Raw genomic sequence first — 14,655 nt, 5'->3', positions numbered from 1 at the left:
CCTCGACGATGGGCCCCCACATCCACGCCGTGACTTGCTTCCAAAGGCGCAGGTTGAACTGGGCATCAAGACATTTAGCGGCCGCCCGGGATGTGAGCTTTTCATGGCCACACACCGGCATAGGAATCCCCAAATCCCGGGACAGCTCGAGCATCTTACCCAAGATGAGAGGTTCGAGCAGGTCAGGCTCCGTCTCCGGGTATGCAGCCATGGCCAACTCCAATACCGCACCCCTGTATGCCACCGGCGACTCCTCGGGTGCTCGCTGACGTTGAACAAACCGGCGATGAGCGTCATCCGGTGGCTCATATGCATCTGCCATCTCGTCGAAAACTCCTCTCAATGTTTTCTTCTTCTCGGCCTTTATAGAACGGAAGAATCTCACCGACTCGTCATCGAGAAGAGTCGGTTAAACCTCCAATGCCTCAGCGTCCGTCCACCTTGCTGAGCATACCGCCGCCAAAAATCTGCAGGCGTAAGCACTCCAATCGCCCCCGATGGAGAATTCTTTAACGGTCATGAGATGACGACTGCGACTCCTTGTTGCACCGTCCTCAGCCGATGACTCACCAGGCGGCATATTCAAAATGGCGTCACATCGCAACGTGTTCAAGATGGCGGCCCCTCGCCGCGGAGAGCACAAGATGGCGGCTTACCGCTGTTCTTCTCTTGCCACGCCCAAGATGGCGTCTTCTTGCCACGTGGCCGATGGCGCCGACAGCGGAGGCAAGGCAGCGGACCTGCGGACCTCCATCGGCTCTCCCCAACGCCGTCCTCGGCGTGACGAGCTCGCACAATTGCGCGAGCACGATTTTCAGCGTCTCCAGCTGCGCCGCCATCTGCCTCCATCGCCAATCCGCGTCCTCTGGTGCAGACGGGTCCACCGACGCGGCGACATCTTGGACTCCCGGACCCGTACTCGTTCCCGCACGGATCTCCTCTTCCATCGCAGGCAAGTCCACCGCTTGAGGAAGGTCGTCGTCGTCGGATGAAGATGCAGATGATGGCGCAGGAATCGTCTTTTTTCTGAGCTGTTTTGACATGCCGTTTCACTTCTGACACCAGTGTAATAAAGGACTCGATCACTGGGTCTGTCTTCGTTGTCCTTTATTTGGGTTCTTACACTTCTCCCACACGGCCCTCGCTCAGAGCCCCTCCGCTTGGCAACTCCACAGCTGCCTTCGCTCCCGTAGCCTCCCCGCTCCTGCAGCTCCGCTGCAGATCCCCTGTGCAGTCCTCCGGCTGCCCTCACTGCAGCTCCACCGCTGCTCCTCGTTCCTCCGTGCTCGGTCATCGCTGGCCCTCGGTGCCGAGTCTTACTCCGCGTGTGTGGCGATCTCGCCACTCCTCAACCTCCGCCCTGCGTGGCCTCACTGTAACTCCATCTCCCACACTCTCCCGTCTCTTCCGGTATCACTCCCTTAAGACCTCACCCCTCTCTCCCACGTGACCTAACTCCTCCCACTTATTCTACCACACAAACTCAAAAATTGTTTGATCAAATATCGAAAACAGAACTACAAAATACTCTTGAGGGTTAGTGAAGCTTTCCTGAGTTAAGAAATAATTATTTATTATTTTTATTTGCCTCACCGTACACAATGATTCAATATTGGTGTGATAATGTTATAAGGAAGAACATGATGATAGTGAATTGTTTTCTTGTTTGGCAGAAGGGAGAATTAATTCCCCATTGGTATGATCACCCTTATTACTGATATACAGTAAGTGGCTACCCACCCACACAGAAACTATTTGCTCAGTTCATTGCAACTGGAATGAGTACTGCAGACCAAGGTGTAAAATTTAAGTGCCATCCGTTATTCTGAATACATGGCCTTGATACCTGGGCATTTGGAATGGAAAATGTTTGGAACCCGAACTTGGCTTGTGTTGGCTTGGCCTCTAGGCATTGGGCATTTCGAGTTAGGTCGGCTGCTTGCCCTGACTGGTTCCATTACCACAGAAAACCTTAGCATTTCAAAGCTTCGGTGGATTGGTTTGTAGGTAAGGCATTCCAAGCAATTGCAAATTGCTGTTGCATAAGGTCAATGGAAATCCACAAAGGAGCACAGTTTGCTGGAATGTTTTTAAGGTTGGGTGTGGCGTATTCTGTATTTCTTTTAGTGAGTGAAATTTAATTTGGGCAAACGTGCACTTTTTGGCAATGCTCCCATATATATATGGTCAAAGTGAGAGCTTATTGTACGATATCTGCCAATTAAAGTGAGACTGGCAGTTGTAATGTGTAGCCATTAGTCGGTCGTGTAATAACATACATCTAAAGTTATTTAACCTCAGGCCAATATCCATCAACCTTACCTAAATCCCACTTTATTTGTGTGAGGTATATAATATTAAATAGTTTTTATTAAATGTACCCACGAATGTATGGTATGCATTGTACCATGAAAGGCCGAACGCTGTGTGAATATGGATGGCTTGGGTAGCTGACTCGCTGTGAGATGCATTCCCTCAGTTTTCCTGCACCAAAGTTCACCCAAATTCTCAAAATAAAAAAGGCCCCATGGATTCTGAGGTCTCCTTGATTCCAAAAATGCCTCTACTTCTGCTCGCTCAAGTGGCACCTATATTATTCCATTGCTAAATATTTTCATCTTTTATGGGGCACTTGTTTTCTTGAATATAGAAAATCAGCATCGATATGTGAGCAGTTAAGTATATACATATCTGCAATAGGTGATTAAAATCTGTCATAATTTTAAATGATCGCATGAAGCATCGATCATCAGTTTTTGTAGCTTCGTGTATTCGTTGTAATATGGAATATTGAACAAAGTTTACTCTGCACATCACCACCGTTGCACCCTAACTATGGAATGCCAGTTGGCTTCACTATGAATACCCACTTGGTCGATCTAACAACAAGAATGTCTCATACTCTGATGGTGCATTGTCTTTGAGTTGTGCGCCTTTTGGCGTCATCTGATCCAACCCATGTGAGACTAGGCTCTAAGGAAAGCTGTCTCGGCTGTGGACCAATCAACTTCAAGGACAGTGCATATATTATCAGAGTTATGTTTTTTGTTTGCATTATGGCTGCAGGTATTGTGGTGTATGCAAACATGACTCCTTGTAAAAAAAAGTGTCAGTTTTGTTGCCAGATAGAAGGGTAAAAAAAACAATTATCAAGAAGAATGTTGTTCATGGTACTTTGTGTGTGAAAAGTGGTGTAGTGCTTGGTGTGGGGCACGGTAGTGTAGTGGTTAGCACACTGCACTATGAACCTGGTGGCCTGAATTCAAACCCTGCCCACAGCCAACATTGGTCACGAATATCTAAACTGGTCCTGTGCCTCCTCTGGGTCTACTCAGCCTTTATATGGGTATCTGGTGGGGTGTATAAACATCAGCACCATGGAGACAAAGGCAGCCGGGCACGGTTCTGGCCACCCACATATTTGTGCCGGCCTTAACAGGTGCTCGCTAACAGAACCCACAAACTCGTGTATAGCCGAGGTAATTAACATCTTGACACCGTGGCGTATGCCGTGTGCCGTGCACGTGTTCCCCCCCCCCCCACACAGGCTGGACGACCTGCTCGTGGGTGCCCCACTCTACATGGAGCGCGGCTCCCAGGGTCGCCTGGAGGAGCTGGGTCGCGTTTATCTTTACCTGCAGCAGGCCCCGCTCAGCCTGGGCGCCGCACAGACGCTGTCGGGGCGAGACGTTTATGGCCGCTACGGCAGCGCCATAACGCCGGTTGGAGACCTCGACCAGGATGGATATAATGGTGGGCGGATTCGGTGTTTACACTCGGCACCACGGTGGCGAGATGTTAGCTACATTGCCTAGTATACGGGCAGTCGTGGGTTCAATCCCAACCCTGACACCAGTATATTTGTGGTTTGCAGTCTCTCCCCATGGTTGAGTGGACTTTTCTCCCGGTTTCCTCTGGTTTTTCCCTCCACATTTACAATCAAGATGCGTTTCGAGTTTTTGGCTGCTAAACATTTCCACATGATGAGCCACTTTGTTGCGCTGTCATTTGTGCCCAGATTGCTTCTGTAAAAGAGCTATACAACTCCGTGGGCCTTAACTGGTAAAATAAAAATTGTTAAGTTGTAATAGTTTGGAGTGAAATGGAGTTCAGCGAGTTCATCTCTCCGTTGTGTTTTCGAGCCATACTACCCGCATATGGTTCAGCAAAGATGCCCGATGCTTTGCTGTACGTGCAGGGAGGTTCCTCAGCAACCGAATTGAAAAAGCTCCCACCTAGCATGTGGAGCGAAACATCTGACGTCATGCTACAGAATGCAAAAACATCGGCACTTTACAGCACAACCACGGAAACCTACTCTGAAGCGAGTTGCTTAGCCAGACAGAGTCTGTGGTTGGTTGCAGAAATCAACGTGAAATGTTCCGTTAGTTATCAATATAAATCGCTGCAAAAGGTAATAGTCAAAAGTTGCAGTGTCAACCTAATCACATTTATTAGGCAGTACTCTTTTCTGATGTTAGTTATACAAATGTTACATTCCTATGGCGGTAGCCAGTCTATTCTTTGGACTACCATAGCGTACTTGCCACAAAGTGATTCTCATTTTACGCACTTTGCACACAGCATGAGTATCTTAACCGCTTCCATTGGCCTCCTAATCGGTTGAGTCTGGCCACCGCACGTTCAAATAAAAAATAGATAAAAATGATGGCCAGGCGTGATTCTGGCCATAGGATTCCTAATGTGCCAGGCAATGCCTGTTTTAGATTAGTGCTTGCTAACAGGACTTACCTTGACAATCTGTCCAGGGTGTGTGTGTGTGCGTGTCTTTTTATAGTGGTGAGCGCACACTCTGTTCAAGACAACACTGGGGATTTCTGTCTTGTGGGTAACCCATAACACCTATGGTTTCAGAGTGCACATAGTCTTGTAGAAGCACTGTGGTGACCTCGCCTCCAATTGATGTGGAATAACAGCTCCTGTGTGCACGCGTGTCTGTGTTCATCACAGACGTTGCAGTGGGAATGCCGTTTGGAGGGGAGGATGGCACCGGTGTAGTGTTTGTTTATAACGGGCGAGATACGGGCCTGATGGCTATACCATCCCAGACGCTGCGTGGACGCTGGGCATCGCAGGGCCTCCCAGCCAGCTTCGGATTCGCACTCCGTGGGGGAACTGACCTCGACTCAAACGGCTACCCAGGTGACGTGCGGCTCTTCTCCTGCTGACAAGTCCCACGGTCTCTTGCAGGAGGAGGGCACTGTCGACATCCTCTTTCACCGACAAGCGACATGTAGCCCCTGAGCTTCACCTTCTCTCTCAAGCTCCACACTCCCCCCCCACCCCCCCACCGATCCCCTGCCACTACCATCAGCTAGTGCCTATATTAGCGTGCTCACGCCTCTGGCATGGGTGGTAGAATTTCTGTGTTTTTTTTTAACAAGAGTCTGGCACAAAGCACAAATTGTAACAGGGGGGGGGGGGGGGTGGTGGTGGTGGAGGGATTGAAACTGTGGACTAAAGCCCGAACTCACTGCTCTTGGTTTTTAGACGAGGGAAGAAAATTGGGCTCACTGCCCCCATCCAGGTATGTATAGGGGGGGGAGGGGAAGATAAGGGAAGAAGAACAAAAGTAAGGGGATAGAAGGGGGTGGGGGGGAGAATATCTCTAAACCCGACTTTACATTCTCTCCCATGTCCAACTCTCTGACATCTACTGTTCACTATAGCCAAGCCCTCATTTTACATCCACCTGCATTTTATATCACCTCCACGTGGGGTCTCTTTTTCTCTTCACTTGATTATCCGTGATTTTAACATCCATGTTAATGATGTATCTAGTTTTATCTCCGATATTTTTTGTTGTTCACTCTGCGAATCCATGGAAGTCTTCCAACTAGGCTCATCTCCCATACCCCAGAACCATGTTCTTTGCCTTGTCATCTTCATAGTGAATTCCTTCGCTCTCAGAATCCGTTCACATACATGACTTTTATTGACCACAACTTTTAATTTTTTAGGTCAATTCCATTCACGTCCTATCGGACATGCGTCTTCTTCACTTCTGTGTTCTCGCAACATTTATCCATTCCTACTTCATGGAATTCCAAATATCCTTAGAGCACGACCACAACTTGATCTGAAATGTTCACGGTCCTATGGCGGGTGCCAGTATTCCGTAGGAAGACCACTGTTGTGTTTTTTTTTTCAAATTGACACAAGTTTTAATTCACCGTGTCCTCAGCGTGGTCGATAGTTACTTCCCATCTGGCTGTTTTAAGTGGTCGCAGCACTGCAGCGCCACTTTTTATTGGGGTTACAACCCCAGTCTGCCTTGACATTTTAATTTGATGTCCCATGTGCATGTTACTGCACTAACTCGCAGAAAAAAGTTGGTGAATCAAACATTTTATATGGCTCCTGAATACATTTTACAGGCTTTTATGAGGGCCTGATCTTTGAGGCCACTGGTTATGATTTTTTTGTCGACATTTATGTACAGTATTAATTTTAGAACTTTCGTGACTGCAGGAATTATTATTTGGTTCTTTCGGTTAAGTCACGTCTAAAGATAAAATAATAAATTAAATTAAATAATAGAATACGACGTTTCGATTGCAACACAAGCAATTATCATCAGGTATAATGAAATAGCGACATAAAATCTAACCAGAAAACTATAGACAGACATATTAGCAGACAGATATCACCAAGGTACATAGCGGGGGCAACACAGGTAACAGAGAGGGGTGATCGTCTCTGTGGGGTGGCCTTAAATAGACAGGGGGGGGCGGAGGCAGAGAGAGGGAGGGGGGTTAGAGAAAAAATTAGCATATCAATGAGTGGTCAACAGACGTGGTGCTGCACGGCAAGTAAGCCTGAAAATCAGGAGGACACACTAAAATTAAATAACCTAGTAAAATATCGAAATGTAATGTAATACCACAGAGGGTCGGTCAACACACAATTAACGCATAGCCTGGTTGATTACGTATTTCAAAGATTGCTAAGTTAGAATTTAAGTGTGAACATTCTAAAGAGGACACAGGCAGAGAAAACAAGTCGCCAGAGAGAGAGAAGTGGTTCTACGGGGAAGTTTTAAGCTTACCTTTTTTTCTCTCTCTCTGGCGACTTGTTTTCTCTGCCTGTGTCCTCTTTAGAATGTTCACACTTAAATTCTAACTTAGCAATCTTTGAAATACGTAATCAACCAGGCTATGCGTTAATTGTGTGTTGACCGACCCTCTGTGTTGTATTACATTATATTTCGATATTTTACTAGGTTATTTAATTTTAGTGTGTCCTCCTGATTTTCAGGCTTACTTGCCGTGCAGCACCACGTCTGTTGACCACTCATTGATATGCTATTTTTTTCTCTAACCCCCCTCCCTCTCTCTGCCTCCGCCCCCCCCCCCCCTCTGTCTATTTAAGGCCACCCCACAGAGACGATCACCCCTCTCTGTTACCTGTGTTGCTCCCGCTATGTATCTTGGTGATATCTGTCTGCTAATATGTCTGTCTATAGTTTTCTGGTTAGATTTTGTCGCTATTTCATTATACCTGATGATGATTGCTTGTGTTGCAATCGAAACGTCGTATTCTATTATTTAATTTAATTTATTATTTTATCTTTAGACGTGACTTAACCGAAAGAACCAAATAATATGTACAGTATTCTTTACAAGATGAAGGTCTATCATTTTGGTTGATTACTTATATTTTTTATGCTGAATTGTACCTTTTTTTTATCGATCTCGGTAAACTTAAAATGTTTATTATTTTTCTGCAAATGTAGACTTTGGTGCTGAGCATAGGATAAATGAAGCCTTTATGTTAAACAAGTGTTTACATGTTTGTTTTTTAACCTTTAGACCACATTTAAGGCATTTTAAGCCCCGTGGTCCCCTCCTGGGGCCCCTCTTATACTGTCAGCGTGGCCTGGTACCGCCCCGGCCACGCCCCCTTCTGAAACATACTAGAAGATTCTCAATGTGCCCCTTCGTAACCTCTCCCCTACATCCCCCTCTCTGGCCTATCATGTGACCTGCTGTCAGTCAGGGCTGCTGCAACTGCAGAAACCCTTCACTGCCAGCAACCAGCGCTATGCTGCTAAGTGACCAATTCTATGTCACTACACAGGAATATAGCAGTGAGCCATTACAGATGCCTCTCCAAGGCTGTATGTATCTTGACTGTTTTTTCAAGGTGGTTCTTTGTAGTATGTTTACCGACGGTTGCTCTCTACATATTGTGATCACTTGTTAATTTGTGTTTTTGTTGAAGGTTTTTACGTTCGGTGTTTGTTGGTTGAGTTTGCACGTATGTTTGTACTTGGGTGCTTTGCATATGTACAAGTATGGTAGAAGTCTTGTCTACATGGAGACCGATCGTTAAAATATTACACTGATGTTAGTGATCAAGGTTGGCATCTTGCTTGTGTACGTTTGTGACAATCAGCAATGTGGGTTCTGGCCCATGCCTGGGTCAACTGTGCATAAAGTAATTGCTGGCAGGAGTGTATCAACAGCAGTACTGGCAAGACAAAGGTGGCTGGGTGTGGTGTTGTACCGGTGCTCGTTAACAGCACTTTTCCCACAGTATATACAGGATTGAAAAGGGGATCTTTGTCTCTGTGTGTGTTGGTTTAGTATGGTCTACTTTAGGAGGTCCTCTACACTGACGACATTGCTGACAACGAATGGGGTATTTGAAATTAAGTATTTGATCACAAGCTGAGCTGGAGTTGGTGACCTGCATGCTCTGGTTTAGCTGTGCTTGGTGACCTCTTGTATTCATGCTTGCGTGCATTGTTTGGTTGGTGGGTTGTATCTAATCCCCACTTATCCAGATGGTTTTGTATATCATTCATTTAAATATTATTTCTTTGCACAGCCTTTCGCACACAGTGCATCTTGTTGGCGTGTGTGAAACCAGTTTACGTTGAGTATGGAGTTTACACAATACAACTATTTATAGTAGGTGGGTGTTTGGCAAATATAATGTCAACATTTTATTACACAGTGAGAGTTAACATCAGCGATGCAGCTTTGAATCTGCGGTATAATGTATTCCAGGTTGCCATGTTCCCTCCACAGTCTGCTGTGTACATGTTACATCTGTATGTGTAACGAATGTGGTTTGAGCTGCGTCCAGTAAGCACGCTGCTGTTAGCGACAGCCAGGCATGGTGGCACACATGTCATCGCGTGCTTTGAAGGCAAGGGTTAGATTTTGGTTGATCCTCCCAAACCGCGACTGTGCTGTGAGGTATACATTTGCTTCTATATGTCTTCATGGTGCCAATACAGAAAGTAGGTTCACAAACATGTCGATTGACCTTTGAGTGTTGTGGATTCGCTTCCATGGCATGTATATGGGCACAGTCTGAATTTGCCAAATATTGCAAATGCACGAGTCTCCTGAAAAGGTCGTTAGGCTTGATGAGGCTTTCCTGGGTAAATTAATTTATGGATATGAATTGTCGGTCTATTGTTTCATTCTAGTAAGTGTACATTTATCAAAGCTTAAACGACTAATTTTTTAAAGATGAGACATTGGGGTTGTTTTTATCCCTTCCAGATGGGATTGTGAGGCCCTATAAACTTTTCACTTTGAACTTGTGTTGTTTTTGCTTTGATGCTTACTGCTCTGTAGCATTTCAATTGTTTTGCCACTGTAGGGTAAGTGATAGACTTATTAAGAATATAAATATATTATCCATAATCAGAATTACTCTAAATTGAATAATTAAACATGTTTTTCGTATTTTAAATAGCATTACATCTGCACAAGTAAGCAACGGACATCTTTTCATACCACTGTTTAGACTTTAAAATAATTTATTGAAAGCTGTTATAAACAGGTGAGAGCCCATACATAACAGGTGTGCTGCAATGGAGACGTTAGTTATGTATTAACAGAGATTTATGTATGGTGTTTAGTTGCACATATTGCTTGGAAATTTAATAGGGCCCCTAATGATAGGGGTTGGCTGTTTTCTCAAAAGTAAATGGAATGGCAATAATCTATTTGACATTTGTAATAATTCCACTGATTCCATTTTTTGTCACGTTAGGTTAAAATAAAAATGTTGGGAATGTTATAATTATATCTGCCATACTATACACCAAGCAGGTAAACATGGCTGGTATGATACATGCTAATAAATAAGTACATTTTTTTGTACATGAAGTAAAAAAAAATGTGTAGGCACATTCTTTCAAGAGTAACTCTACTAGGAAGAAATTCTACTTGAGTGGATTGCATTCATATCTGACATTTCATGGGTGCTGGAGTACAGCAGGCAATGAATGCTATGATTGAGAGGCAGCATTTAAGCTCTTATTTTTTATACACATGGCCTCCAATTTCAGCAGTAACATCCTGTAATGAGGGTTGTCGCAACTGCAGGATTGGGCAGCATTGGGACATATTGTCACAGCTGTCCATATTCTACAGCGAGCAGCGCTTGATGTGGCAAAGTTTCAGACATCCACCGCCACCAGCTGTTTGACCTCCTGCTGCAACTTTCAGTTTATTAAAGCCTTTTAATGAATTCACTAAAACCCAACAATTATGCTTACCCCCATTTGCAACGGCAACAAAAAAAAATCTGGCTTTTAAACAAAATCGGCCAGGATGCTATCATGAATATTGCTTTCTGGGTCTTTTTGAAATTTGTGTAATGAGGCGGGTTTAAATGGGCACCGCGCCAATTAGGGGGACGTTGAAAGGGCAGGCATGAAGCCAAGCCGCGGGATTACGGAGGCATCTCTAACATGGCGATGTCGTGCACAGTTGTTTGGAGAGAAATGTCTGCTGCTGTTTTTGGAAGCTGTTTAATGTGGTCCCCTGATTTTGATTAGCGATGATTTTTAATTAGTGGGGGATACAAATATAGTACTTCTTCCTAAACTTTATGATGTATGTGTGTGTGTGTGCGCGCATGCATGGAGAGCGGTAGTGTAGCGGTTGGCGTGCTGTGCTACGAACTCGGCAACCCGAGTTCGATTCTGGCTCACGGCCACCGTCAATGGCGATTATCTCAACTGGTCCTAGGCCTCCTTAGGTCGATTCGGCCTCGATTGAGTACCTGGTGCAATGTGTAAACATCGCCACTTTGGAGTCAAAGGCGGTTGGGCGTGGTGCTGGCCACCCACCCCCTCGTGTACCTTGCAGGCCTTCATACTGTAGGTGCTCACTTAACAGCACTTGCCTGAACAGTCCGAGGCTATACGGGGGATCTTTGAGGCAGCTGTGGTGGTTACTGATGTGGGTGGATGCTTCTTCTGGCAAGGTGACTTCTATAAACAAAAGGAAGGCGCAGCAATGGGCTCTCCTTTGTCTCCTGTGATAGCGTATTTGTACATGGAAGATTGTGATACAAAAGCAATAGCTTCAAGCACACCAAAATCATCTGCTTGGTTTACATATGTGGATGACACATTGGTGGTCTGGCCACACGGCAAAGATACACTGAACGCATTTCTAAATCATATCAACTGGAAAAATACATCCATCCAGTTCACCATGGAAGTGGAAGCTGACAGAACTCTAACATTTCTGGAAATGGTAAAGAACACACAGTGTTTACCGAAAGAAAACGCATACTGACGCCTATCTGAATGCAGTCACACCATCGCCCCGTGCAGAAATCTGCTCTTATCAAGACTTGCATTCATCGAGCTAAGAAAGTGTCAGATGGTGACAGCCAGCCTGAGAAGTGAAATTAATCTTGTTAAAGAAGTGCTGCAAATGAACGGTTACAATGATGCACAAATCAACAGGGCATTGAATGCCAAAACCAAATCAAATAACAAGAGCTTTGAAACTGTCCAAGTAATGAAAACTATAAAAATACCGTACATTGCGGGAGTAACTGATAAACTAGCCAGATGTTTGGAGAAATGAAACCGAGTCAGATTTGGCACAGTACATAAAATACAGAAATTAATATCTGGTACAAAAGATGTATTGAGAAAGCTATAAACAGAAGGTGTGTACAGGATGAACTGCACGTGTGGTAAGTGTTATGTTGGGCAAATTGGACGAATGATCAGCACGAGACTCAAAGAACATCAGAAAAATATTAAATTCTCCCAAATGCCACTGTCAGCAGTAGCAGAACACGCGTGCCAACAAGGACACTCAATTGATTTTGATAATGTTGAAGTTTTGTGCAAAACTAGCCACTATTGGCCAAGACTAATTAGAGAATCTATCGAAATTGAAATAAATCAATAACTTTAACCGTTCGGATAGCTACCGCCTTAGTGCTGCGTGGAAGCGAATCCTCAAATAATACATTATTTAAATGCATGCCTACAAAGGGCAGCGTACTTCAATAGGGATTAATGTTGGTAGGGCTATTTTAATAAACACAATAGACAGGAAGGACAAGTTCAAAGGGCTCGAATAATGCACATGCATCATGTATGTTGCCTCAGTAACCCCCCCCCACACATTGTGCAAGAGCGCAGAAGTGTGGTCAACACATCTATGCCTTTTATAAAAGGAACGAAACCGTTTGACTTCTCCCACAAATCTGGCTGCCGCCTGATGAAGCTAGTTGTAATTACTGGCGAAACGTCGTACTCAGATTGTAAATGTTGTAGCTTGGCTCTCCAACACACTGGTGTGCTGTACGAGTGACGAATTGGCATGTTCTGTTTACGTGACAACCATTACTAGTTGGCTGTGTCGGGTGGTGGCGGGTTTTAACGACACATATATTTACGCGATCTAACCCAAAAACCTCTTATGGATGATATTGGTCGTGAAAGCCTACGTGTTAAAGTGGGTGGATGTGTTTTGTGTGTGTGTGATTATATCTACATGCGTGTGTTGTTAGAGTATTTGTAGTTTAATAAAAAAGATACAGATAAGTTACGTTTCATATAATTAGTCAATTAAACCTTTTTAATGCAACTACAATGTGGCAAAAAAAAGTAGTGACCTGGCATTCTTGTGACTGGAAGTAATTTGGTGCTTACACTTATAGAACAGTTTCAGGATCTTTTATCTTGAATGGATGTGGGGTTTGTTGTTCCAGTTTATCAATTATAACAACATTATTAAGATACCAGTGTTGAGGCACGTCATTTGAAAGCTGGTGGGAAAATATGACTTCAGTATCTGGCTATCCCTTCAATCAGAAAACTGCTTGTGAAGGAAATAAGTTATCGACTGTAAACATTTTGTAGTTTTTTGTTTATGTAATCGGGATGACTAAATTTGGTGCATTTTCGCAATTTTGGACGCCATTTTTTCTCGTATAAAACCCAATGCAACTTGGTATCTTGAGGAACTGCCTGCAGTCCGTGGGTGATGAAAGCTTGACAGAAGGAATGCTCAACACCTCTCGCCGAGCCCAATCAACTACACGTGACGTCACTCACCTAGGGGGGGGGGGGGGTCAGACATTTGTGACGATGTGTGACGAGGGGGGGGGGGTGAGAAATGTGACGTCATCAAAATGCGCAACTTTAAATAAATAGACAACACGTTCCACTTAATTAAATAGACTTTTTAATAAATGTTTTCTCCTACAACATCAGAGTGCAGCGCCACATTATATACGCACTACAATGGCAATCGTTTAAAGCGATTTGAAGCATGTTTACAAAAAACATTTTGGGGGGGGCAAAGCTTTGTGACGTCATATTTGAGGGGTGGTCTGACTTTTTGTGACGACGCGGGGGGGGGTCAGAAATCGTCCAAAATCGCGTGACGTTATTTATATTTATGGACGGCCTCTTACGTGCTAAAACGAACAAGGCTATTTATTGTCTACAGCAAAAAGTGATTAATTTCAGAGAATGTGTTAGCGAAGTTTATCAATTGCTCATGCAAGCTTAAAAACAGTATCCTCCATCTGACCCTACATTAGCACACATAAGCAAAAGACAGATCGTCCATGTTGGCATACAGATTGTGTGTACAGGCATTTGGGGTAAGTGCTGTTAGTGAGTATTGGTACATGAAGGGATGTGATCAGCAACACAACCACCAACTGAGTGATTGGAGAAACCCCACTCATGTGAGTGTAAAACAGTGAATTCTGTTGATAGGTCAACAACCTACTTGCTCTACTGCGTTTTCCAGAACCTCTGCCCTGTAAGTTGGTGTGTCATGCTAATGATGTCACTATCTTTGCCATCATTATTAACATGAGACCCCTCTACTTCCAAATTGCTGCATTACAGGCATGCATTGTCACCTCAATGCGAGGAAATTAAATAATTAATTGTACCACATTCAGAGATAACTTTACAACGTTGCTCTAGTCCCCAACGCTATTTCGCACAATTGTACCTACGAACACAATCGGTCTGCAAACAGTCGAACAATTGACTCCCTAAGTGGCAGCAGTTGTGAATTACTCTGGGTTATCCAAACCCCAACATAAGGGAAAGCCCTTTTAGCTTCAGTGCAAGTAGCTCTCTGGCCTTTGGTTAACCTATGAGCTGCCGTCGCCTCCAGGTCTAATTGGCCCAGGATTCGGGCTGCATAATGACCCCATAATTACTGCTTTCGGTAAAAAAAAACGCCTCCAAATAATGACTGTTATTTTTCCTGCAAAGATGGCAGCAGATAGGTGCGTGGTTTTAAACGGGAGAGTCAAATGGGAAAACATTTGAAGGAAACCGGGCCAGCACTGCGATTGCTCCAGAGTGGTACGGTCTGCTTTTGAAAG

The 14,655-nt window shown here is 44.4% G+C and overlaps 1 protein-coding gene across 1 annotated transcript in view; it reads left to right on the top strand.

The window, feature by feature from the left end:
* Nucleotides 1-14,655, top strand: part of LOC144934269 (integrin alpha-8-like) — a 123,809-nt gene that overhangs the window by 50,665 nt on the left and 58,489 nt on the right. The window contains exons 12-13 of the mRNA XM_078859953.1: nt 3,548-3,753; nt 4,972-5,163. Of these exons, the coding sequence (XP_078716079.1) occupies nt 3,548-3,753; nt 4,972-5,163 (398 nt within the window). The remainder of the gene's footprint in view (nt 1-3,547; nt 3,754-4,971; nt 5,164-14,655) is intronic.

The sequence above is a fragment of the Lampetra fluviatilis genome, chromosome 1 (genome assembly GCF_964198595.1).
Source record: "Lampetra fluviatilis chromosome 1, kcLamFluv1.1, whole genome shotgun sequence".
Taxonomy (NCBI): Eukaryota; Metazoa; Chordata; class Hyperoartia; order Petromyzontiformes; family Petromyzontidae; genus Lampetra; species Lampetra fluviatilis.
Note: the sequence above shows the minus strand (reverse complement) of the source record. Positions and strands in the feature narration are given on the sequence as shown.